Here is a 26,069-nt window from a genome sequence, read left to right as displayed (position 1 = left end):
TAGGAATGTGCAGAGCCAGACTCAGATTTTTTTTTTTTCTGAGCGCAGTCCCAATGTAATGGTTTGTAGCCTATAAAATGTCTTTTCTGCCCAACACATCCCAGACGTGTATTTTTCAAACAGGGGGTTTGCCTTTAAAATTTGTATTTGAATTTAAATGTAGTAAGATGGAATGTCTTGAAGAGAGCAGGAATGGCTTATTTTATCCATATCTGATTGTGAAGGGGAGGAAGAAAAGCTTATTATCTAATCAGACATATTTTTAGCAGGCTTCCATAATTGGCATGAGACCCTCAATCTAAGTACTTGTTTTAGAATGGAGATGAGCTGATCCTTTCATGTTCACTGGTTAGCTGGAACACAATTTCAGTTCACACAGAGCTTTATGATACCCTCTCATTTAGGGGCTAGTGCCTAAACAAGGTCCAAGTCTCTAATATTGTCAGTTCTTATAAGAAATTACTTGCTTATTTAATGTAATAATTGCCGTAAACGCAATAATGCCATTATTCTGGTTTATTTTTTAAATTAATTTTATTAATTTGTCTGTTTTATTGTAGGATTGTTACTTTCATTTAGCTAGTTAATTTAATTTTAGCTAGTTTCATTTATAAATCTTGGAACATGTACGTTTTGATGCTTCCTCTCCAGATACTGCTACTCTGAGTAGATCCAAATATGTGTGTAATTAATCCACAAAGAATTTGGTGTAGAGGTACCCAAGCTACTGCCTAAATCAAAAGTAATGCATCCATGTGAGCAAGGCGCTCAGTACTGCAGTGATGTAGTTAAACTGATCCCAAGATACAGGCTACCGTTTTGCACATTTGGCATTGTGTCGAATTGTAGAAATAGGCTGGCTCCCCCAAATAGCTTTTCTTCTGTTTGTGCTGCAGTCCTCTGTACTGTAGAAATGATCAGAGATAGTTCTGATCAACTATAGCCTATTGAGAAAATTCCCCTCCATTTTAATATTTAATTCAAGTACATGTAAATAGCTGTGAAAAGCTTTCCTTACAGTTGTGGTCCAAAACAACTGCTTTTTTCATTGAGAATCTCGACTGTGCTCTGTGCCAAAATGCACTTAGCGTATTTTATATGATAAGTGGACATGCTATATTAGTATTTCAAGTTTTAAAATTATGCAACAGCTTTGTCATATAGCAATGTTTAATTGTGAAACAATCATCTGGAAATACAAATCTGTCCCTTCAGCTGCTTACAAAGTACTTATTTTCTGAAGGATTAATCTTGTAAACCAAAAGTTGCCCAGGAAAGTGTCACCTGTGGTGGCAGGGTGAAATAAGTGAAGCCCATAGCTGGGCTGTTCATTGTGCGTTCCTAACAAGAAGCTCCATATTCAGTGTCAGACTTAATTAACATGGTTTGAGAGGTGTCTTGCAGGTTACTGTATCAGTGTTCATCTGTCAGCTACTACAATTGTCTCCTGCTTACTTGAGCTATGATAGCTCTCAACCTTTTAATCAAAACCAACCCAGGCAGAGTAATCGGAAGCGTGCGCTGGGTGACAGTCGCACAGGAAACCCTTCCAAGCTTTTAAGTCTTCTCCACTACTTCAGTAAAAAGTGAAACATCTTCTGCACGCTCCCTTTGGTCTCTGAGACTTTGGAGAAAGAAGCTATTGGACTCTGAATACAGCAATGAATAAAACCTAAGCCCTGAGAGTTACTAGCACAGGGCTTTTTATTTTTGTGTTGTGGTTTTTTGTTTGTTTTTAAACAAAATGTCACCAAATTTCACTGCAGTTCTTTACGTGGAGTAGCACTTTGTTTCACACTGAACTGCCCTTGTACTTTGAGCCACTGTTTCTATGTAGATACGTGGTTGATAACTGGACAGTTGTGTGTCCGACTTTAGCAATGATTGTCAGGAGCAAGTCTCCAGGCTGAATATTGCTGAATGTCCTCCACAAGGCTTCTATCTCATCAACTTCCCAACTCTGCCCAGTGGGAGATTGGCCAAAATAACTGTTCTGAACTAGAGGATTTTTGCTACTTTTTCCGACAGCTAAGAATTCTTAAATGGCAAATCATCCTCTTCTCTTTGAGATTTGATACGTAGTCATCTCGGGGCGGGGGGGGGGGCAGTATTTAGGTTTTCAATTAGGGAAAAAGAGTTGTGATACAATCTTAGGGCAAAAATACTTTCAGCCAGATTTGTGTGCTTTGATCTAAAGTAATGCACCAAAAGTAATAAAAGATTAAATGGCCATAAACTTTAATGTCAGATTTAGTAGTCATTAAGATCTTTCAGGTATTCTGTAATCGTTAATTCAGTTCTTGGTTCATTAAAAATGTGTATTTGTTTAATTTGCAATTGCATTGGGACTTCAGAATTATTTTGTTAGTTGGAAAACTTCTGTGTCCTCTGTGTCGTAGCTGCCATTAAGCACTTCCAAATACAACGTTTTTTACAAAGCACAGTCACTCTTGTTTTTAAAAGTTGTCTTTCACAAATAAAAAGTGCAACTAAAAGACCTGCATCAAAAGCCCTGTATGTGCTACATATTTCCGTGTGCCTGAGAGCAGGCTCCCACTTTCCATCACTCCCACTAACCCTGGCATGACACAATGATGTGTCATTTTTCTTTTTTTTCTGAAGATTTTGCAAATGATCTTTTTGTGGAAATATCAAGGTGAACTCTTACTGAGGAGTGATATAACTGTTCATATTATTCTAGCTTTGATTAATGTCTTGACAAAGTATCTTTACCAGGAGTTCCTGTGGGTTTCTCTTTTGTTGTAATCTCTAGCTGTTGAAGGATAAATAAGTTAACTGAATATTCAATGTAATCAGCTGAGTGTTTTATTCAGGTAATCATTCGATCAGTACAGTCACATAGGTATTTTAGAAGATGTTGTGTTTACTGTGAGAGAATCTCTACAGTAAAGAGATGATCAAACAATAAATTTTTTGTTGTTGGCAAACTAGAATGTTTGGTGCTGAAAAAAATGAGATGATACACAAAAGGACTTTTTATCAAGAACGGACATTTCTTAGGACGTTGTTGTTCAGAAAAACAGAGTACCTCTAGAGTGCTCTGAGCTGAAATATGAGACCTGAATTCGCAGCTAAAAATGACCGTATCTGGAAGAATGCAGATGAGTATCTTAGGCTTTCAAAGCTTAAATAACTAATCCAGTATTGGTTCTATGATTTAATAGATTTTTATAATGTGATGAACTGAACATTAGCTTGTACCCACAAAAAACAAAATCCCTTTCTTCAGTGTTTTAAGTAAAATTTAATGAGGAAGAGCTAGTGAAGGTAAAGCAGTGTCTCCTGGATTCTAACACTTTCTGTTTAAAAGCAATTTCTCAGACAGGTAATGCACAATAAGTAGAGCATGCCCATACATTTGGTATTTAAAAAAAAAAAAAGGTTGTTTTCATGTTGTGATGCAGCCACAGTGTCTTGGAGATGGAAATAGTCACGCATCTGCAAATAAAAAATGTAGAGTGGAACAACAGTTGTGTGGCATAAGTTTAACTCTTAAAAGTGTAATGTCTATAAACTTTAGGAAGATCATTTTTACAGTGCCATTATTTCAAATTTCTTAATTGTTTTCAGTGCGTTCTTCAAAGAAGCATATACATGGTGTGATCCATGTGTATACATACATGAGTATTCTCATTGATTTATGTGGTTACATATATAAAATATTCATACCTTAATAGAAACTAAAAACATTCTTTATTGAGTTAAGTTGCGAGTGTGGACACCAGGCTGCAGAAATGATTGATGGTTTTCTTACCACATGTAATAGCCTAACAGGATTTCACAAAACCTTTGTTCACACACTTAAAAATTACCAGAACTTTTCCTTAAAGAGCAGATAGTATAATCTTAAACTGCTGCTTCAGTATTTCAGAGAGATTTTCCTAAATGTTGCTTCAAAAAAATAAGTCTGGAATTTAAGGGAAGCTTTTTGTGTAAATAAACACTGTAGATTGCAGTTGCATATAGAGTGAAATACGTTGTTGTATTAATTTTGTTGAACAGAGTTCATTCATTGCATCATAACTCGGTTTTGGTTTTGGTTGTTTTTTTTTTAACAAACACTTTCCAACATAGAAATTGGAAGTAAGGTTAATTATAAAATATGATTCTATTATATTTTTTTGTTTCTGTCTCGAAATTACCTGCAAGTATCTTGAGAAACAGTCACAGTCGGATTTCACCGTTTATTAAAAACCTCCAAAGCCTGCTCTGCTGCTTTTCCCTCTTAAGGTCCCTGCCCCTTACACCCTTGTTACAAAGTTGCCACTATTGCTTCCTTGCCCTCTAGTTTACTGGAGGGAACTCTGCACCTCACCGATGATGTTATACCTCCCCAATGACGTGCCTACTGTATTTGTGTTTTAGTGTGGGTCGGGAGTGTGGCCTTTCAGCAAATCTCCTGGCTTAACCATACTTTGATTTGTCTCATGGGGTGGTATCAGAGCACGCACGCCGATTCCTGCTGCGTGGCACTAAGCTGGAAAACGTGCTCCAGAAGTGCTCTTCCCATCCTCAGCTGTGCACGTGCTCCTGCCCGCAGGACCACGCTGGAACTAGCTTGAAGCGAAACCCTTAAAATAGAAATCACGCGGCTTTCGGGTTCTCGGCAGCAGCTGCTCCACACAGCAGATCCACTCCTGTTGGCATGCTTTGCTTTACAATGTCTAATGTAGCCACGGCCCATGAGCCCTGTATCCCTGGTAGGAGACCTGCTTGCCTAGGATAGCAGGGTCCTCCTCTGATCCCGTCAGTGCTGGTAGCAACACAGTCGTGATCCTGGGAACAAGAATTTGAGAGGAGGCACTTTAAGATGGGTACCAGGAATTCATGCCATTCATCACAGAGGAGTATTCATGTTGTATACTGTAATTAAGGACTATGATACTATTTTGTTGTGGGTAGCACCCTCTTGTTATTTTTTTTTCTACCCCTCCTTTTTCTCAGGCTTGCTTATCCTCAGGAGTGAAATTATTCACAGCCAACGTACTCACTCCTGTATCACCCCAGTAATTTAGTATAACTTCTCTGTTCCTTGTTCCCCTTTGATTGGCCTCTCCATGTAGTCATGTAGCACATAACACAAAGATGGATTGTATGGCATTCTCTGCTGGGGAAAATCAACACACAGAGCAGGCTCACTGCCAAGATGCTCATAATTAAACTGTTGCTATGGACAGGATTACATCAGTGTTTCTATCAATCATTTGCTGCAGTTTTGTGGCTATGGATTTTTTTAGGTTTTAGTTTTTGTCTTCCTTCTACTTACCTTAGTTTTCAGTTGAAGCATTGCAGCACATGAAGAGAGATGTATAAATAAAAGTAATTATTGGAAGACACAGGAAAAAAGAGAAGCCAATTCCATCATTCCAACTCTGTGTTTGAAGCCGATATCTTTGTGAGGTGTTTGCATTTATTCAGCTAATAGAAATGGCCAGATGCAGTCATTCCCAATGCATGTATCCCAATATGAAAGTCGTCATATTGTTGTGACCTGAGAGTCTGTTGCAAAACTACCATAATGTGGTAACAGTCTGTACAGCCAGAGTGTTACCAGTTTGTGTTAAAATGTTGCAAATGCAGTAGAACAGCAGGTGTAATAGAAAAACAGCAGCAAAGCAGTTAAACCTTTAATTTTTTTTGTCCTTCATCCCCTCTGATTCATGTGCAGTAAGTTGTGAGATGGACTAATGACAGGATAGCATGAAGTACATTGATGTATTGGAACAGAGCTTGCTTGCCCAAATACGATGGCTGTCCTTCATCTGCTACCGTATCGTTGCTTCTGTTATCCCCTATTACAATCATCTTCAGCAAGTAATTCCTTTTGGTAGCACTCAGAATGTTTGGTATTATAGCTAACTAGAGTGCAGTGCATTAAATGTAGAGAAGTCCAGGATTACAGCACAAATAAGGTAGTCTGAGGGGTAAGAAATGATACCGAGTGCAGCTGAGATCACTGTAACGAGATAAACAGTGTGGTGTCACAAAATTGTCTCCCAGTTGACAAAACAATCCATATTTTATAGATTGCCTTAAAAATTGAATGATGGAGTCAATTATAGCCAATTATGATGCTACATTTACTGGAGGACTTTTCATATCCTTTGGGGAGGAATAAGGAAATGTTCAAGTCAGTCAGAAAAAGCTTTTGCATTTGCTTCCTTGTTTTATCTGAACGCAGTTTTTTCCTATTTCTTCAGGTGAAAACTGCATATGAAAGCTGGGACCAAATTATCTTTAGGAAAAAGGTTGTTGGTTTTTTTTTTAGTTCTTTAATTTTTCTTCGTGCTGAGCATAAAATTATGGTAGATAATATGGCAAATAGAACAAGAAACTCGAATATCAGCTCCCCTCAGTTACGTTTGGGTTTACTCCAAAGGAATTGTAAATGCAGCTTGGTGATGAGAAAGCCTGCTTAGACAATGCATATTGACATCTTTAATTAGACTTGCTTCTTTCCCAAAAAGGAGCCTTCATGTTACTTAAGAGATACCTAGTAGATACTGCATACTTCTGAATTTAGTCTATTAAAGTAAAAATAGAGGAATGAGAGCATGGAATGGTTTGCTGTGACCCACGGTGGCTTTTCGGCGAATAGATGTAAAATGGGATACAAAAGCAGTGTAATGAAGATGAACAGACAGATACCCATATTCTTAAGAGATCTGTGGCTGAGAGGCAACCATTCATTTAATGGCGTAGTGCTCTTTCATTTATATTATCTCCCTCCTCCCATTTTGATTCTCAGGTAGTGTATCTGGGAGCTGTGCATCCCGTCTATCTCATGCTGTGGGACTGACTGTGAGGAGTAGTTTCCTTTCCCTAGCAATGCGTGCTGTTGGTAATTAATTAAAGATTCAGATATATAGATAAAGCTATATTCAGAGGTGAAAGCCAACAGTAAACAAGTTGTTTGAGTAATGTTTCAAAGTGTTATCCTCCTTCTGTGTTCAGTTTCACCAGCTAGCTTCAGAGGGTGACCTAGTACCTGTGCCAATGACAAAAGCTACTTGTAACAATTCAGATCATGCTTTCTGCTTTATGAAATGGGATTGTAAAAATCCTCTCAAAGATGACATCTGAAATAGCATTAAAACACAATTTCCCTTTGGTAAGGTTTTAAGGCACGCATATGAAAAGTGACACTGCTTTGAGTGGCTCTGTGTCAGCATTATGCAATGTGTTGCACATAAGTGACATTAATCCATTAAGGGTGTGAGGGTCACTTATTTTTCTCATGAAGTCATTAAATACTTTATTGATTTCTGTTCAGTCAGTTGCATTCTGCTGGCATACGGTGATCTCTAGACATGCTAATAGTGCTGTTTCTAATAATGTTTATAGACCATAGTTTTAAAGACAGATACTACATTCAAAATAAATTATCATGCCTAAGTGAAACACAAAGGAGCTTAGGGAAGCAATAATATTATGCTGTTTGCAAATTACCTGAACCTACTTTATTGCAAAAGATGATTTTGTGACACAGATGTTCTACAATCAATAATTAGCCATCTTTAGTACATTCATTGCTTTTTCTAAATGTACAAAATTAATTTACGTATTTGGACTGCTTCTGTTACATGATGATAAAGCATCTTTTAAAAATGGAATGCAAACCTGGAAACCCTGTCATAGTAAATATAGAATTTGTAATACTAGTTTTTATGCTGAAGACTGTTTAAACCTTGGATCATAACAAATGCTGTACATTGTACTGGCTGGTACGTACTATATTACTAGATTATTACGTCATTTGAAGCAATGTTGTGTTTATGAAATGCTAGTGGATCAAATGCCAATAAGCGTAGATTTCTTCTTCATTTCTTCATGATGAACAGATCTCGTAGGAGGAAGTACGTAAGATTCAATTAAACGTAATGAGTGCATTTTAGCTCTGTATGAAACTGGACCAAAAAAAAAAAAAAGAAAAAAGTCATGTTCTGTCCTCCCTACTTTGATGCCATCCTAATGACTTTATCTTGACAGTTAGCCTGAGCTTGTTTCCTTACCTAACAGATAACTTCAATTGTATTTTCTATTTTTCCTACTTAGAAGGAAATGAGGCTTCAGATGAGTTTAAAATCTGATGGAAGAGTTGTGATAGTCCTGTTAATTTTTGCAATAATCGGATTTTGCAATAATCGGATATTGTAGTTTACCTCACCTCTTCTAGCTTTTTTCCCTTTGGACGCAAACGGTTTATCAGCGTAGATGGCCAGCTTTGCCCTGGGCATAGCAAAAGCAGACCAGTACATCTACCTCTGTAGCTAAAACGTGAAGTTTTCACTTCCAAGCAGTGAATCGCATCCTGCTGAGGAATTACTGTTTGTTTTGTGTGTTTCTTCACTAGGACCCTTAAGGGGCTCTGACAGGTCTTGTCGAATAGTGTTGGTCACCCTTGTCTCAGACACCAAACGATGCCAAGTAGTGGCAAATTTATTGCATTGTCTCTGGAGAAGCTGTTGTTCGCTCAGCGTTTTCTTCATAGGCCGCCTGCCTGATCTCATTGAAGGAAACCGGAGCAAGGCTGTGTTATTAATGAATTATGACAAGCCTTTTGCCTATCAGGCAGAGAGGTTCCTGCTATCTCCTTTTAAGACAAAAACTTAATGGAAGATGCTCAGCTGGGCAAGCTCTCCGATGATACTCCTTAAGTGCTCATCCCAGGCTGATGCGAATATGCAGAGAGCCGTGAAGCTGCAAGTGGCAGCGTTTAATACCGTCTCCCTCATAATGCCGGAATAATTTTCCAGAGAGCGATCGCCAACAGCTGCTGTGAACCTGGTTATTTGTTTATTTTTCACCTTGGTCCTGGCGGATTGCTGACCTAGCTAATCTGCCGCATGCGCGGGGCTGGCGGCAGGGGGGACACGACAACATTTCCCTGCTCACAGCGCCAGCACTCTCCTGAACATGACAGGATCGGCAGCTGGAGCCTGAGACAGGCTCCCAAAGCCCAGCGGAGTTACGTGGGCTGACTCCCGGGTCCGCTCTGCGAGGGGAGCTGAGCAATGCTGGCGAAGGATGGGAAGGAGGCGATGAGGGAGCTGGCTTATATTTTTCTTAATGGATGTTTGTGAGCGGGAAGGAGATGGCACAGGCTGTCGGGGTGAGTTATGGAGTGCGTTTTGCGATCTCCCTCCGGTTGGGCGGCTCATTATGTTAAACAGTGCAGCTTTTAAAGCGCCATAGCTCTCCTTTTATGTGCCTTGGCCTTCATTTGCTGAAATGCTTTGAGTTCACGGCGCTCAAGTCGTTTTGGAAACAGGATGTAATTACAAAGGTTTCTTATGCTTACCAACAGCTTTTTTGAACCAGTGTAATTGTCATTACTTGTGGATACTGTAAATTGAATATCCCCTTCCTAATTACATTAAACTCAAGGGTTGGCTGCTTAAACAGCCAAATAAGAAAAGTTCACCCTTTACTATAAATAGCAAAATTGTTCTTTTAGTTCTGCTGACCTTTAAAGCAAAGTGCTTTACACGATGTTGTCAGGTGTACATTATAAAGATAGCTTGTAATTAGATCTGTAATGAGGAGCTCAGTTAGAATGGCTTTCTGAAAAACTTCATTTATTCAGCATTTTCTAACTGCGTGACAGAATTAAAGTTTCAGGGTGCGTCAGGACTTTTAAAGGGGCCGGCCACCGTTTCGCACTTCACCTGCTCTGCACCGGTGATTTGTAGCTGCCCAGTGCTACTGCCAGTGCTCGAAGGCAGCTGCTGTAGCTGCAGCAACTTAGCCCTGCCCTTTGAAAACAACATGGGGTCAAGGGAACGATTTATCTAGTGGTCCAAGGGTTTCTGTGATTAATTAAGGTTTCTTCTCTCACTTCAGGAGACAGATAATGACTTAATTTGTAATGAACAGCGGAATAAAGAGAGGGGAGAGGTGGTCGCCTGAATTTTGTTTGGTTTTCTCCGGTTAACACAAGTAACTGTAGTCGTGCTGAAACATAAGTTGTCTCATCTGATAGAAGGACACAGAGCTTTAGTTCGTGAGTTGATGTGCCTGCCTTGGGTTCAGTCTGCTGCCTGTCACAGCTTCACCAATTTCGTGCATTACTTCAAGAACACTGAAGGCATTTCTCTGAGAAGTTTGATTGACTTCCACTTACTTGCGGTGACTGAAAATTTTAGTGCATTGCTACCAGCTAATATTTATTTTGCTTTTTTCATTCTACTTTAATTAAAATCATGCCATTTTTTCCCTGTAGAAGCTTTTCTGTTAGTCGGGACTACTTATTTTCCCAGAGCACTTCCTGCTGAGTGTCCTTCATGACCTGTCATAAAAATGTGCTTGGATGGGACAAATTGAAAAGTGTGCCTTCGAAAAAGAAAGAAACTTCCAATTACAGTTCAATGGTAGAGAATTACAGCTATAGGAAAAGAAGGGGGGTGGGGGGGAACTTACTGCATAATGGAATACTATAACATTTGAATTGAAGTGATTTTTAATGAAATCTAAGGCTAAAACAAAGGCAAAAAATAATATGCGACTTGGTCTATTTTAGAGTCCATCTGCACTGTCCCGTAGCAGCTCTTAGCTAACAGTTTAAACTAATGAAATGCCCTGCATAGTTTTATTTCTTGTTGAAAAATACTTATGTTCATATTTGATACATTTATGAGTTTAAAATTCAAGAATAATTATTCATCACAATTCTGGTTTTTCCTCCAACATATTTTCTAGCTTTCTGTATTTATTCTATTGCACGATAGGCAAAGCTACTGTGTAGATTGTTTATAGATTGTGGTGGTAGTGTATTTCTTATACACATGTGTGCATATGTGAAGTGAATAGACAGTATTTTAAGCAAGCAAGTAAGTAGAGAGTACGCTATGCGTAGCCAATATTGATAGACAAATGCTGTGTCTGATATTTAACAATCCAAATGAAAACCAGAACCGTCTCATGGCTCATGCAATTAGACAAAGATACAAGTAGTATCAGTCCATTAGCAGACAGGCAAATCCTTTCTCATAAAAGCAAGAAGTAGATGTTTTAGTAGAGATTAGCTAGAAATCTGAAGGCCTAGACTTAATTTAGTTGTTCCGTTACAGAATCTCAGTGGGTAAAAACATTTGTGTGTTGTTCAGGCACCAAAGAGCCTGATTCCAGCAGCACCTTGAACAGGCTAGCTGATAGGAAAGAAAACGAGGAAAAGAGAGCAGTGAGAAAGGCAAGTCTTTAAAGATTTTTAGATTCGTTTGTTTCTACTTACCTTTTGCAGGCACTTGTGCTTACCCTTAAGGCTTAAAATCTTTAGCTGCTTCAAAACGGCACGGCAAAATGATTTTTAGCTGGCTGTATACTGCTAGAGTGAAGGCAAATCTTCAAACTTGTCTTTTCCCAGCTGTTTCAAGTACTAGTAAAGCTTGTGCATTTAGCAAAAGCTAAGCTTTTGATACATAGTAATGCTTTTGATTGATTGTGTCTAATTTGTCAACCTCTTTTTTGAATGGTTTATCAGCAAGTATCTAGAAGGCGCTGTCTCCTTGAATTTTGGATACGGTCTCAGAGAAAACTCTTACGAAACTGAGTTGTAGACAGTGTTAAAACTGCTGTCTTTGTCTCCCTAATTATAGGTCACTCTTCTGCATTAAGCTTCTTTCTGTTTCACTCCTACCTTTGTAAAAGTAAACACAAAATACTCAGTGATGAAGCATGTCCCTTAAACTGCTCCCTGCTGGAAGCAGGGACAGTGTATGAACTGGGTGGCATTACAAAGTGGCATAACTCTGTTCTCTGTTTTGCTTCCTGTTCAGTTCCTAACAATACCTAATATTTGGGCTGCTTTCTTTTGGCAGCTGAGCACTGAGCTGACATTTTGATGGCACTATTTATTGTAACCCCAAGGTCTCGCTCCTGAGCGGTGATGTTCAGGTTAGAGCCCATCACTGTACGTGTGAAGTTAAGGTTGTATTTTCCCACGTGCATCACTCCACACTTACCCACATTGAATTTAATTTACTGTTTCATTGTCTAGTCACTCAATTTCATAAGGTCCTGTGATTCTTCACTGCTTGCCCTCATCCTTACTGCCCTGAATAAGTTTGTATCACCTGCAAACTTCATTGCTTCAGTGCTCAGCTACCTTTCCAGGTCAATTACAGGTATGGAAAGAGGAGCAGGTCTCAGTGCAGATCCCTGTGGTACCCTGCTGGTAGGCTTCTTCCGCTGTGCAGGCTTGACCATTTACCACTAATTTCTGGTTATGTCTTTTAATCAGTTACGTTGCCGTGCAGGGACCTCTGTTTTGCCATGGGTGCTTAGTTTCTTTAAAAGCCTTTGGTGAAGTACTTCTTAAAAGCCTTTTGGAAATCCACGTAGGCTGCATTGGCTGGATCACTGGTTGCACATGTTTGATTGAGCTATTCAAAGAATTGGGTTAATTTTGTAAGACAGGACTTCACTTTGTGAAAGCTGAAATTTGACTCTTCTCAGACACGTGCCCACTTAGTATATTTGTTATTATAGTTTCTATTAACTTCACTAGCATATAGACATCAGGCTTGCAGATTGCCGTTCCCTGGAGTTTTTCTGGAACCTGTATTAGAAGTTGGCATCACATTAGCCACGTTGAAGACCTCGAGTAGCAAGGGAAAGGGATGACATATCGTCATTAGTAATTCAGCTATTCTACCTTTGAATTTTCACTCTCACATGAGTGCTGTTTGGTGCCAGCCATTTGTTACTTCATACAGAGAAAGGACTGCAGTTTTTTTGTTATACACTTCTGTAACACCCAGCACAACAGAGTTCCTTGTACCCAGCAACATAATAATAGTCATAAATTAAAATCAGATCAGTTGTTAAAAACTGAGTTAAAAAAATCTGACTCTTGCTTCTACTATTATTTGCAAGTTTTAGTAATACACTATTCTGGTTTGTTTTGTTTGATTTTGTATATTTTCATTTCCCTTACTGGCGTTTGAGAGAGTAATGCATACGGCTGAAGAAAGGGCAAGATTGCATTTACAGAGAATGAGACTTTACAAATCCTGAAAATATATAGAGTGGTTATTTCAGTTATATAAATCTGAGATATTATTTGAAACCATGGTACTCTAGAAAAAGTCAGATGGAAGCAGTATTTTTAATTTGACAGTTTCTTTTCAATAAAAACACATATGGCCTCCATCAGTAATTATCAGTCTTAAATTACATTAGTCAAATTTTAGCTCATGGATAATAAATGTGCATCAGTGCCATGCCTGGTTTCTGAGTGAAGCTTTTGTGATGTTTCAATTTTGGGGAGTATTCCTCATTACACCGCTCTCATTCAAAGCTGAGCAAAGTTACAAGTTGTTTAAAAAAAATGACTGAAGGAGAAGTTTGGGGTCACAATCTACCATTTCTTTGGACAAAGCTGTGTCAATGTTTGTATTATATATTCAGATTTTAGGGATTCAGAACTGGTTTTTAGTCACACTGGGCTTAAATTTTGCATCCTTCAGCTTTTTGAGCTCTTTTAACTCCCTGAAGTGGCAGAAGAACATTGCGGGTGAAATGCTTGACAGCAGGTCCTTTTGCTGCTTGAAAGCAAAAAGCAATAAGGCTCCTCAGGTGTCTGCAGAAGCGTAGCCACGATTTTACTGCAAAGCTCAGCTGAAGAAAGCTCCCTCCCACTCAGGGTGGAGGGATTGTCTGTTCTTGTGTTTTTATCTTAAGGAAATGGGCTTTGTGGTCCTTTATAGGGTCCCATGTGATGCAAAAACTGGCAGCTCTTATCCTCCAACTTCACTTTGCTCTGTATTTCACGTCCTGTCAGCCCTCAGTGGGAGAAATGACTGATTCTCTTTTTCTTCTGCCATGGGCGTTCAGGGGCATGAGGTATGATTCATCACAGACATGCCACTCAGTCTGATACTCCATCATGCTCATATCGGAGGCATGAGAAAAGAATACTGTTGTAACTGGGATTACAACATTTTCCCAGTTATGCTTAAGGACTTTGCCAATTATAGGAAGAAATAATTTCTGTATTGGTAAGTTTTCAGTTTGTTGAGATGAAGGTAGAAAAAGTGAGGAGAGAGAGGAAAACAGGGCAAAAATGACCAGGTAATGAGGTAAACTGAATTACAAATAATACGTGGAACTAACATGATGTGCATTTAACTTAAACGGTTTGGCAGGCAAAGATTAAATGGAAATTTACCTATAGTACTGAGCACCACTTATATAGGGGTTTTGATAGTGATTTTGTTCCTGTTCTTTCTTTTTTTTTTTCAATTACTGTGGACAGACCAGGAAACTGAAGAACCCTCATAATTCTTCACCAACACAAGGAAATACACTGTAAAAGAATTGCCAAGTTCTATTCCAACCCCACTTTTTAAATGATAAATACATTGCACTTTACAGAATTGCAGGCTTCAGGAAGGCTTCCCCACACCCCTCCCCACCATATTCATAATTTGTAGAGGAATCTTCTGGGTCTTGCCTTCAAAAAGATCTCTTTGGCAAAGTATCTTGGGAGTGTCAGAAACAGGGCAAGGAACAAGTTGGATATCAGCACTCCAATTTGGTTGGACATCGGCAAGATACAGCTGTCAGATTTGGTATTGAGATTAAAAATCGCTCACGGGTCTGAATGGCAAAAAACTCTGAGGCCTTTTGTCTTAGGTTGTGCTTTCAATGAGGATCACCTGCTAGGATTATGTAGACATATTACACCCATGTTAAATCCAGTTCATTACAGGGACCTTGAGCATTGGTCTCCTGAGGACTGGATTGCTAACATCTACATAACAGTAATTTGAAAACTGTAGGAGAGAAACTGTTTAACAAAAGGATTTTGAATGTTTGTTTCGAACAAAATAAATATGGAAGAAGACACACAAACTACTTTTTTACAAAGGAAAATAAAAAAGGCAAAGTGGGAGTTTAGGTAAGGATGATCAGAGGCATTATGTAGAAGATGGTCTGGTCTTTGGGAGCTTTCTGAAGATATGCCAGGGACAGGCATGAGCTGTGGGCTTGTGCATACCAGCAGGTCATCAGCTGAGTTAGATGTCCACATTGCCTTCTTAGTACCTAGCATCTCCAATATAAGACTGCATACATCCACACATGTACTTAGAATCATAGAATCATTTATGTTGGCGAAGACCTCTAAGGTCATCGAGTCTAACCGTCAACCTAAGACTCCCAAGTCCACCACTAAACCATGTCCCTAAGCACCACATCTTTTAAATACCTCCAGGGATGGGGACTCAACCACTTCCCTGGGCAGCCTGTTCCAATGTTTAACCACTCTTTCAGTAAAGACATTTTTCCTCATGTCCAATCTAAACCTCCCCTGGCGCAACTTGAGGTTGTTTCCTCTCATCCTATCGCTTGTTACTTGGGAGAAGGGACCGACACCCACCTCGCTACAACCTCCTGTCAGGTAGTTGTAGAGAGCGATGAGGTCTCCCCTCAGCCTCCTTTTCTGCAGGCTAAACAACCCCAGTTCCCTCAGCCGCTCCTCATAAGACTTCTTCTCCAGACCCCTCACCAGCTTCGTTGCCCTTCTTTGGACACGGTCCAGCACCTCAGTGTCTTTCTCACATTTCACCTCAATGTGAGGGGCCCAAAACTGAACACAGTATTCGAGGTGCGGCCTCACCAGTGCCGAGTACAGGGGCACGATCACTTCCCTACTCCTGCTGGCCACACTATTTCTGATACAGGCCAGGATGCCATTGGCCTTCTTGGCCACCTGGGCACATTGCTGGCTCATGTTCAGCCGGCTGTCGACCAGCACCCCCAGGTCCTTTTCTGACAGGCAGCTTTCCAGCCACTCTTCCCCAAGCCTGTAGCGTTGCATGGGGTTGTTGTGGCCGAAGTGCAGGACCCGGCACTTGGCCTTGTTGAATCTCATACAGTTTGTCTCGGCCCATCGATCCAGCCTGTCCAACTTTTTCACACCTGCCTGGAGTGTCTAAGACAGCAATGTTGAACTTCAGATTTGGTATCAGATACGGTATTTTCTGGCCACAAATTGGCCATTTGTGCTTCCTTTTTAAGTACATAATAGCAATGAGTATAACAATAATAATGGAGCATTGTGGGTGGAAGTGCTGTTGGAGTTGCTGTAGGGAATAAGAGACCTCAAGATAAAAAACAAAGCTTGTTCTAGTTCCAGACCTTCTTTGGAGAGAGCAGCTACAGAATGCATAGATAAACTGGGAATGACCATAAAATTATTTCAGTGGGTGACTTTAAATCCAGATATTTTGTGTAGGGAATTCGTTATGAGTGTTCTTTCAGCTCCTTTCTGTAGTTCAGGGATGCACAGCTCATAGCCTACATGCTAGATTTGCAGCCCAGTGGTCAATCCAGTCAGTCGTCTGCTGCCTTTCAAGGCCTGGCTGAAATCTTTTGGTGTTTGGCCTTCTTTTCTCAAGCTCCTGCTTCTTCGATGCACGGCAGGCCAGCCTAGCTTGCAGCCAGCATGCTTTCTGCTCCAGAAAGGGCTTTGGCAAGGAGGGTAACCAAGGCCAAGCTGTGTGAATTGTTCTTCAGTCGCGGTCTGCTCCCAGCCACCCCCTTTCATGGCAGCAAAGGAGCAGGCAGGGACTCAGTTGGGCACAAGCCCAGCAGTAATGTGTGTGCAGAATAATCATTGTGTGTGAGTTCAGTAAATGCAGCTTTTCTGGAAAGCGTTACGCCTTCCACTCTGGCTGTGCACTTGCAGTCCAGCTGATTATCCCAGACTCAGCCCCATTTGGCCAGTTATTCCCAGCCTGCAGACGGTGCTGCTCCTGCCGTGGCATGGAGCTGAACCCCACTGTGGTAGCTGACACGGCTTGATGGGTCTGTTGCCGAATGTACCAGCGACACTGAAAATAATTTCCAGGCTTCACTGGTGTAGGCACTGCCTCCTTAAAACGTAGACTGGGAGAGCAACTAGCAGATTCCTCCTTTTTGCGTGTTTATTTTAGGTCTTAATAGACTTAAGTATTTCAGGACTCTGTAGTAAAATAAATGCCTGAGGGAGCCTAAAATGTTCACACATAACTAGGGCTGGCAGGAGAACAAGAATTCAGTGTCATGAAAAATTTAGCAGGCTTGGCATTCGTCTTGATGAGGAAGTAAACACAATTCTTTAGAGATTTTAATGAAAAAAAGAGAGGGAGAACAAGTTGCTCTGCTATTAGCTGAGGGCTCATTAGCTGGGGCACTCACCTGGAAGGTGGAAGATGGGACTTAATCCTCTGGACTGAATTAAACCAAACATTCAAGCGTCTTTTCTCTGGTTAGCTGCTGGTTTTGCCCATTTTTCTCTTATGATGACCAAAAGTTGGGTTAACCATCTGAGATGCCTCTCAAGTAGCAGGTGGTTATAAAGGTAGTTCTGAGTCTCTTCTCGTGTTGAAGAGTCTGCAGTTCCTTTTGGTAAATGGTTGGGGATGCTCCATGAAGAAGTGCCCAGCTGTATCCAATTCGCACATTATTTTTTTTTAAACATGTCTGAGTTTGCTTTCATCAAAAGAAACAATGGCATTAGCAATATTACCTGTGTGCTTATGTTATTCCATGCACGCGTTACAAAAAGCTGTAAATAATTTCTAAGTATATTTTGTTATGCTAGTGATTTACATTAAATGGCATAGTTATTTAACTAGTGCTACATTCAACACTCCCACGTGTTCTTGTCTTGATAACTTTTTAGTGGAAGTTCCCTTTCTTTTCTACAATAAATTAATTAATTTGTAACAGAAGCAGCATATAAAACTTTTTAATTGCAGTGTGAGGGAAAATAGGTGTCCATTAATAAGAAGGGTGTATGGAAATAAAAGGGCAAGGACAGGTAAGATGGAAGAAGGTAGAGAGGTAGAGGTTTCCTTGGCTGTAAAAGGGAAGACTGGGACATCCGGAAGCCTTGTCTCTGGGAGGTCATAGAATCATAGAATCATTGAGGTTGGAAAAGACCTCTAAGATCATCGAGTCCAACCGTCAACCCAACACCACCATGCCCACTAAACCATGTCCCTAAGTGCCTCATCTACACGTCTTTTAAATACCTCCAGGGATGGTGACTCAACCACTTCCCTGGGCAGCCTGTTCCAATGTTTAACCACTCTTTCAGTAAAGAAATTTTTCCTCATGTCCAATCTAAACCTCCCCTGGCGCAACTTGAGGCCATTTCCTCTCGTCCTATCACTTGTTACCTGGGAGAAGAGACCGACACCCACCTCGCTACAACCTCCTTTCAGGTAGTTGTAGAGAGCGATGAGGTCTCCCCTCAGCCTCCTTTTCTCCAGGCTAAACAACCCCAGTTCCCTCAGCCGCTCCTCATAAGACTTCTTCTCCAGACCCCTCACCAGCCTCGTTGCCCTTCTCTGGACACGCTCTAACACCTCAACGTCCTTCTTGTAGTGAGGGGCCCAAAACTGAACACAGTATTCGAGGTGCGGCCTCACCAGTGCCGAGTACAGGGGCACGATCACTTCCCTACTCCTGCTGGCCACACTATTTCTGATACAGGCCAGGATGCCATTGGCCTTCTTGGCCACCTGGGCACACTGCCAGCTCATGTTCAGCCGGCTGTCGACCAGCACCCCCAGGTCCTTCTCTGCTGGGCAGCTTTCCAGCCACTCTTCCCCAAGCCTGTAGCGTTGCATGGGGTTGTTGTGGCCGAAGTGCAGGACCCGGCACTTGTCCTTGTTGAACCTCATACAATTGGTCTGGGCCCATCGATCCAGCCTGCCCAGGTCCCTCTGCAGAGCCTTCCTGCCCTCGAGCAGATCAACACTCCCGCCCAACTTGCTGTCATCTGCAAACTTACTGAGGGTGCACTCGATCCCCTCATCCAGATCATTGATAAAGATATTGAACAAGACCGGCCCCAGTACTGAGCCCTGGGGAACACCGCTCGTGACCGGCCGCCAACTGGATTGAACTCCATTCACCACAACTCTCTGGGCCCGGCCATCCAGCCAGTTTTTTACCCAGCGCAGAGTACACCTGTCTAAGCCGTGAGCCACCAGCTTCTCTAGAAGAATGCTGTGGGAGATGGTGTCAAAGGCCTTACTGAAGTCCAGGTAGACCACATCCACAGCCTTTCCCTCGTCCACTAGGCGGGTCACCTGGTCATAGAAGGAGATCAGGTTGGTCAAGCAGGACCTGCCTCTCATGAACCCGTGCTGGCTGGGCCTGATCCCCTGGTTGTCCCGCTCATGCCTTGTGAGCGCCCTCAAGATGAACCGCTCCATAATCTTCCCCGGCACCGAGGTCAGGCTGACAGGCCTGTAGTTCCCCGGATCCTCCTTCTGGCCCTTCTTGCAGATGGGCGTCACATTGGCAAGCCTCCAGTCGTCCGGGACCTCCCCCGTTAACCAGGACTGCTGATAAATGATGGAGAGTGGCTTGGCGAGCTCCTCCGCCAGCTCCCTCAGCACTCTCGGGTGGATCCCATCCGGCCCCATAGACTTGTGAGTGTCCAGGTGGCGTAGCAGGTCGTTGACTGCTTCCTCTTGGATTTCAGGGGGTTCATCCTGCTCGCCGTCCCTGTCTTCCAGCTCAGGGGGCTGAATACCCTGAGGATTACTGGTCTGAGGCAAAGGCGGCATTAAGTACCTCAGCCTTTTCCTCATCCTCGGTGACAATGTTCCCCCCCGCACCCAATAAAGGATGGAGATTCTCCTTGGCTCTCTTCTTGTCATTAATATATTTGTAAAAACATTTTTTGTTGTCTTTAACGACAGCGGCCAGATTGTGTTCTAGCTGGGCTTTTGCCTTTCTCATTTCCTCTCTGCATGACCTAACGAGATCCCTGTACTCTTCTTGAGTCGCCTGCCCCTTCTTCCACAAGTGGTAGACTCTCCTTTTTTTCCTGAGTCCCAGCAAGAGCTCCCCATTCAGCCAGGCCGGTCGTCTTCCCCGCCCGTTCTTCTTACGGCGTACAGGGACAGCCTGCTCCTGCGCCTTTAAGACTTCCTTCTTGAAGATTGTCCAGCCTTCCTGGACCCCTTTGCCCTTCAGGACTGTCTCCCAGGGGACTGTCTCAACCAGCGTCCTGAACAGGCCAAAGTCCGCCCTCTGGAAGTCCATGGTTGCGGTTTTGCTGGCCCCCCTCCTCACTTCACCACGAATTGAGAATTCTACCATTTCATGGTCACTAAGCCCAAGACGGCCTCCGACCACGACATCTCCCACCAGTCCTTCTCTGTTTGTAAACAGCAGGTCAAGAGAGGCATCTCCCCTGGTAGGCTCGCTTACCAGCTGTGTCAGGAAGTTGTCTTCCACACGCTCCAGGAACCTCCTAGACTGCTTCCTCTCTGCCGTGTTGTATTTCCAGCAGACGTCCGGGAAGTTGAAGTCCCCCATGAGAACAAGGGCTAGCGATTGAGAGACTTCTGCCAGCCGCTTGTGGAACACTTCATCCGCCCCTTCATCCTGGTTGGGTGGTCTATAACAGACTCCCAGCAGGATATCTGCCTCGTTGGCCTTCCCCCTCATCCTTACCCATAAACACTCAACCGTACCATCATCACAATCGTTGAGCTCTAGACAATCGAAACACTCCCTAACATACAGGGCCACCCCACCGCCTCTCCTTCCTCGCCTGTCCCTTCTGAAGAGTCTATAGCCATCCATTGCAGCACTCCAATCATGAGAGTCACCCCACCATGTTTCTGTGATGGTGACTAAGTCATAGCTATCCCGCTGCACAATGGCATGATGCCGTGATGTAGGTGGCACTGCCTTGACTTCATATAGGTGGTGCAATTCTCAGAGGTACATCGCCTGCCGGCTTTGCAGCATTCAATTCATAACCTTTGCAGGGGATAGGAGGCATGCAAGATAAAAATACAGTATTTTGCAAAGCAAAAAGGAGAGGGAACGTACATTTCTGCCCCCAAACTGGGATCCTGGTAGGAGATGCCTGAAGCAAGAAGATAATTTGGTGTACTCTGTCCCATTCAACTAGCATGGGAGCCTCTCCTTCAAAGCCTGGTTTATAGAAAACTAGAGGGGTTTTTGGGTTTTTTTATGGATAACATCAATGAAGACTAATCTGAGCTGGGGGTGGGAGGGGAAGAGCTGGATGCGTTTTAATCCAATAGATTCCATGAAAACAGACTGTAACCATTAAAATGTCAAATAAAGCAGTTGTGTTGTATATTATTGTTTATAATGAATTGTTTTCTGCTTTTTCTGCTAATCAGGCATTTTCATAAATGTATTTTCCTTCCAAATGGATATGTTGTTGTTCCCATGGAGCAGCTGCAGTAACATATTGTACTTGCATGTTAGGATTTTTTCATTCAAATGGAATGATGTATGAGTCATTTATGCCTAAAACATAGTAAAACTTTTTGTACCATCATTCATACCACATCTTCTGAAATAAACAGATCCAAAAGGACACTGCAGTGAAAGCTGGATTCCTGGGAGTTTGCATGGGCTGATGAACGTTATGGGCTGATGCATCATTTTTATTCAAAAGAAATTTTTGTATAGTTCTTAATATCGCTGCCTGCTCACCTCAGCACACATAATCTGAGCAGCAGTGTGACAGACGGGTTTGTATTAAACTGCATTGATTAACATTCTCCTCTGTTTGACAGGATCTGACTTTGAAGTATCCTGTGATTTGTTTTCTACTTGTGGATGTAAAAATTCTGACCAAGAATTGACTTTGCAGGCTGTAACTGCTTCAGAAAACACATAATGAATGGTAACTGCTTCAGAAAACACACAATGAATGATTATTTGGACTACTAGGATACCTCAAAGATAAATAACAAATACAAACAACACAAAGAAAAGAAAGCATCTCAGATAACTGAGCAAGAGAGCTAAGAGTATTCCTTTGTCTTTATCTCTTCGTGTAGATACCATGGCATTTAGAGTGTAGGAGGCTAAATCAAGTACCATGTAGTAACAGCAACTGCATCAGAAAACTGCATGCATGTTAGGCATAAACATGCCAAAGTACAAAAAGAGTGAAATGTGGGTAAACCCGGTTTCAATTCTGTGTTTCTCTTTTTTTCTGTGCTTAGAAAATTCATTTTATATGGTCTGATACTTTCAGAATGAGTATATTTAGCTTGTAAGTGTTCCTGCCTAATCTTTTCCTTACATAGTGCTGCATTATCAAGCATCATATAAAATTAGTTGCTTTGTGCTGATATGAATGTGGACAAAGTCAAGCCATTAGTTGGCTTTTTGAGGGGCTGCTCTCATAATTTGTTGCATTACTTTTTTTTTTTAAAAGGAGGATTGTGTGAATACAAATGTAATCTTGGCCAAGAACCTATTAAAAAGTGTCTTTTTCAGAGTGGAAAAAAAGCAGTCAAATAAGAAATTTGGTCGTGTCTTTTCTTACCAGTAAGTGCTTTGGTAGATGTTTTGGCAGTAGAGATTTATGAAGGTTGATGTGAGGGCGTGGATAATCTTAGAAAGCATGTGTAATAAAATATATGGGGAATTTTAGTTCTACAGGGCAGGGCTTCTAGACTGATGCCTTTAAATGCTTTCTGCGTAGTACTTGGCTTTTATCTGGCAGGTTTTACAGGTGCTGAGAGGTGCATCTTGAAATGCTTCAACATTAATAATTTTTCAGGAACTCGGAGGCTTATACAGCTTCTGCTGGCGATTCTACCATTTAGATGAAGAGCAGTTGTTTCAGAGTTTGCAAAGCACTCAGATGAGAATTTCCTTTCATCTCTTTTCAAAGACCTCTGTCTGTCGGCAGATTTGGATGGCCCAGTTGGCATTTCCCTTGTCCTTGGACAAAGGCCCAAGGATTTGGGAAGCAGCTTGGTAAAGAGGGTTTGTTACCCTTGGCTTCAGTCAGGCATAAACAAGTATTTTCTCTATTTTGGAATTTTCCTTATATGTATTTTGGCCCAGTCTTTTGGGCCTTTTCTATTTTCATTGAGATAAAACCTCTTAGAAGTAACCAGTGTGGTTTACTTTACTTTGTTTTTTTACTATTCTGAAGTGGTCAAATTGGCAAAGAAATAAAGATTACATTATTACTGCTGGATTTTATGGCTAACATTTCATGAAACTTTATTAGAACCCCCTTTTGTTCATTAGCTCGTAACTTTATGAAAAGCACTTCTGGACTGAAATTTTCCATGTTTAGTCTGAGGCCAAAGGGATTTTTTTACCTCCATTCAGCATTTTTTGACCTACCTAAGCTAATGTGAGGGATTTGTATATTTTTTTAAGAAATGTTAAGTCTGTATTCTTCTGAAGTTGGATGGATAACTAACTGTATTTGAAATTTATGGTTTTAAATTCTACATATAGCTAGAGCACAATGCAGTCCTGCCAAGTATGAACACAGATAAAATGTTACAAAATTAAAAGCTATCAAATAGGGGCTTTATATAACTAGTCAAAATATATTCTATTTTAGATTGCAATAATTTCTTACAATGGAAGAGAGTGACTAAAATGTGCAACTAGTGCTTTACAAATACTGTATAAATTTTCTCACCAGTTAAAACATTATTGTTTGTACATTCAGGCAAAAATAAGGGACTTCGTTGATGTGGGGGTTTTGTTTAATGCTGAATTTCCAGAGACACCTAAATAAAGAGGCCAGCTTTCTCTGAGTTCTCAGTACCCAACAGTTTTTATTGTTCTCAGTTTTCTAAATCATCCCTCAATGAGACTAGGCTTTGTCAAAAATCTGGCCCTAAAATGCCACCTCCATCCCATTTCAACACCACTGCCTTAGCAGCATTGGTAGCGAGCTAACTTTGGTGATCATGCAGCGGGTTTTCATTTAAGCTTTCCACCTTACTGCCTGTGGTGGTCTATTTGTTTCTAAGGTAGAAATATTTTCTCCACGTGGGCAAAGCTGGTAAGTTCTGTTCCAGCAGAGAAATAAATTACATACTAGATGTAATGAGACATCAATGTCCAGTAAATGTCCTGTTGCTTGTGAGAGTGGTACTACGTGAGACAACTGTTGATAATTTTCTAGTAATTCTGTAATTCCTCCCCTCCCCAAAATTCCTTTGTTGAGGAGTTACACTTAATATAGCAGAAAAAAAGCCCCAACAAGGAGTGAAACTTGAAAGTGCAGGAGGAAGGGAAGGGCTTTTGAAAATGGAGAGACAAAGAGCTAACAAAAATAGTCAGTTGTGTTACCTTCAGGCATACAAACCCTATGAAGTTCAAGACTTCTTCACTGGTTAGACAAGTTTGATGTTTTGTTAGCAGGACTGCTTTCTCCTCTCTTATTGCTAAACTTACTCTTTTGTAAGCATCATATGGTTCCTTAGTTTTATGGGCAGTTTTATTGGTTTATTTTATTTGGAAAACACAGGGTGTAGCGGCACGACGTTTTCTTTCATGTGGAAGGCTCTGGCAGTAGCACTGCTTGTGGCTGCCCAACAGCGTGCTGGTCCTCATGGGGCTGTGCCAGGAGGCACGTGGAGCTCACAGTGGGGCATGTGCCAGTCCCTGGGGCAGCTTTCCATCAGGAGCTGGTGAAGATGGCAACAGTCATCTCATCACTCCTTCTCCTCCTCCTCTACTGTGCCAAAGCCACGATCTTTTGAAATAGCTAATGGTCCAAAAAATGCAGCTAACAGGAATATAAATAACCACACTAAAAGAAGTAACTAGTTTGAATATTGAGAACTAAGATATTAGTTTTTATAGATGAGCTTTATGGAACACTTTTTCAGCAGTTTGTTGGTCTTTGTTAGCTTCTGTCAAAAATCTATTTAAATTGCCATGTTCCCTTCTAAGAAGCCAAGTCATATTCTGTGGTCTGCAAGCATAGTCAATCCAATGTCATTAAGAGCATCTCTGGATGCTTTGCTTCAAAGATATGGTTCCCTTTATAACAGACTGCAAGGCAGTGGCCACACTGGTAGCAAAAGTAGGCAAAACTGGCATCCCTACCATTGCTTTGACTGCTTTTCTCATGTAGGGCCCAGTAGAATTAAGAAAACCAAATATAGTTAATTAGTATTTATTTTGATTCCTCTTTCGATTACTTCTTACTGGGGTGGGAGGAATGAGGGTGGGAAATTACCTGATTCTGAAAACTGGATGATTTGTGAGTCATTCTCAGAAGATTTATTTTCTCTTTAACAAGGCTCTCCCCCACTCCCTTCCAAAAAAAACCCCCAAGTCCTCTTGTGCTCTTCAAGATGCATTTCCTGTCCTATTCCAAAAAGACTTTTTCCGCCCCCCCCTAATTTAGCCCAAAGCAGCATTAAAAATACAAAGTACGTAGGCTACCACAGAGTCATGCTGGAAGAATGATAAAGCAGATGTGACATGGCTCAATGCATTTCACCTCTAATAATAAAAAGTTACAGATAGGAAGAATAAAGAAGCATTTCTTCAAAGGTTACTTTTTTAGGTGATTACTCTTCATGAATTGCCATCTGAAAGAATATCAGCACCCAGAAAACTTAGTCTTTTACAAATGTCAGGGCTGAGAGTGGAAACTTGGTAAACTCTTCAGCCTCATTGCTGAGTGACTATAAGACACACAGCGACTGAGTGCAACTATCCTCCATACACCAGTTATAGTGTATGCCAGCAGCTCCGTTTTTGATGCTCGGTTCCATTTCTGGAAATGCAAAAAACCCCAAACATTGGTGGGTTTTTTTCCTGGTTTTTGCTCGTGTCTGTGGTGTGCTTGTAGTTTGGTGTATTTTAACATGAAAATCCTGGCAGGTTTTTGAGAAAGGCTGGGTTCTGTCTACAGCACTGTGTGGTGCTGACTTAGTTGTTTGTTTGGCACATGAATTGCTGAATAGGGAGTAGAGAGAATGTCTGGCTGCACATCCCCTCCGCTCAAGAGACCTCTCCTGCCCTCTCCCACCCCCATGTAGTGGTCAGTGAAGCAGTAAGCCCAGGCAGGTGAGCGCAGTAGTGCAGGGCGGCTGTGACTGAGGCAGAAGTCGTTAGCCACAAACGTGTGCCTTCTGCATTGCATCGGTACACAGCTGTGTATACGTGCCTGCGTGTAGAGAGACCGTGCACCTCTGCACACACCCTGTCATTTGGCGGGATTTGAGCAGGCGCCAGCTTGGTGGCTGTGGTACGAAGGGGCCAGGGCTGTG

The 26,069-nt window shown here is 41.5% G+C and overlaps 1 protein-coding gene across 12 annotated transcripts in view; it reads left to right on the top strand.

The window, feature by feature from the left end:
• TENM3 (teneurin transmembrane protein 3) overlaps nucleotides 1-26,069 on the top strand; it is a 432,264-nt gene that overhangs the window by 224,076 nt on the left and 182,119 nt on the right. For 2 of the 12 annotated variants that reach the window (XM_076336475.1, XM_076336472.1), the window contains exon 1: nucleotides 9,002-9,133. The exons of the other annotated variants lie outside the window; for them this stretch is intronic. In XM_076336475.1, coding sequence (XP_076192590.1) covers nucleotides 9,091-9,133 — 43 coding nt within the window. In that variant the 5' untranslated portion in view covers nucleotides 9,002-9,090. Of the gene's footprint in view, nucleotides 1-9,001; nucleotides 9,134-26,069 lie in introns of those variants that run through there. 12 annotated transcript variants of the gene reach the window in all.

The sequence above is a fragment of the Aptenodytes patagonicus genome, chromosome 4 (assembly GCF_965638725.1).
Source record: "Aptenodytes patagonicus chromosome 4, bAptPat1.pri.cur, whole genome shotgun sequence".
In the NCBI taxonomy this organism is placed as follows: Eukaryota; Metazoa; Chordata; class Aves; order Sphenisciformes; family Spheniscidae; genus Aptenodytes; species Aptenodytes patagonicus.
The sequence above is the reverse complement of the archived record's forward strand: the minus strand, read 5'-3'. Positions and strand labels throughout refer to the sequence as shown.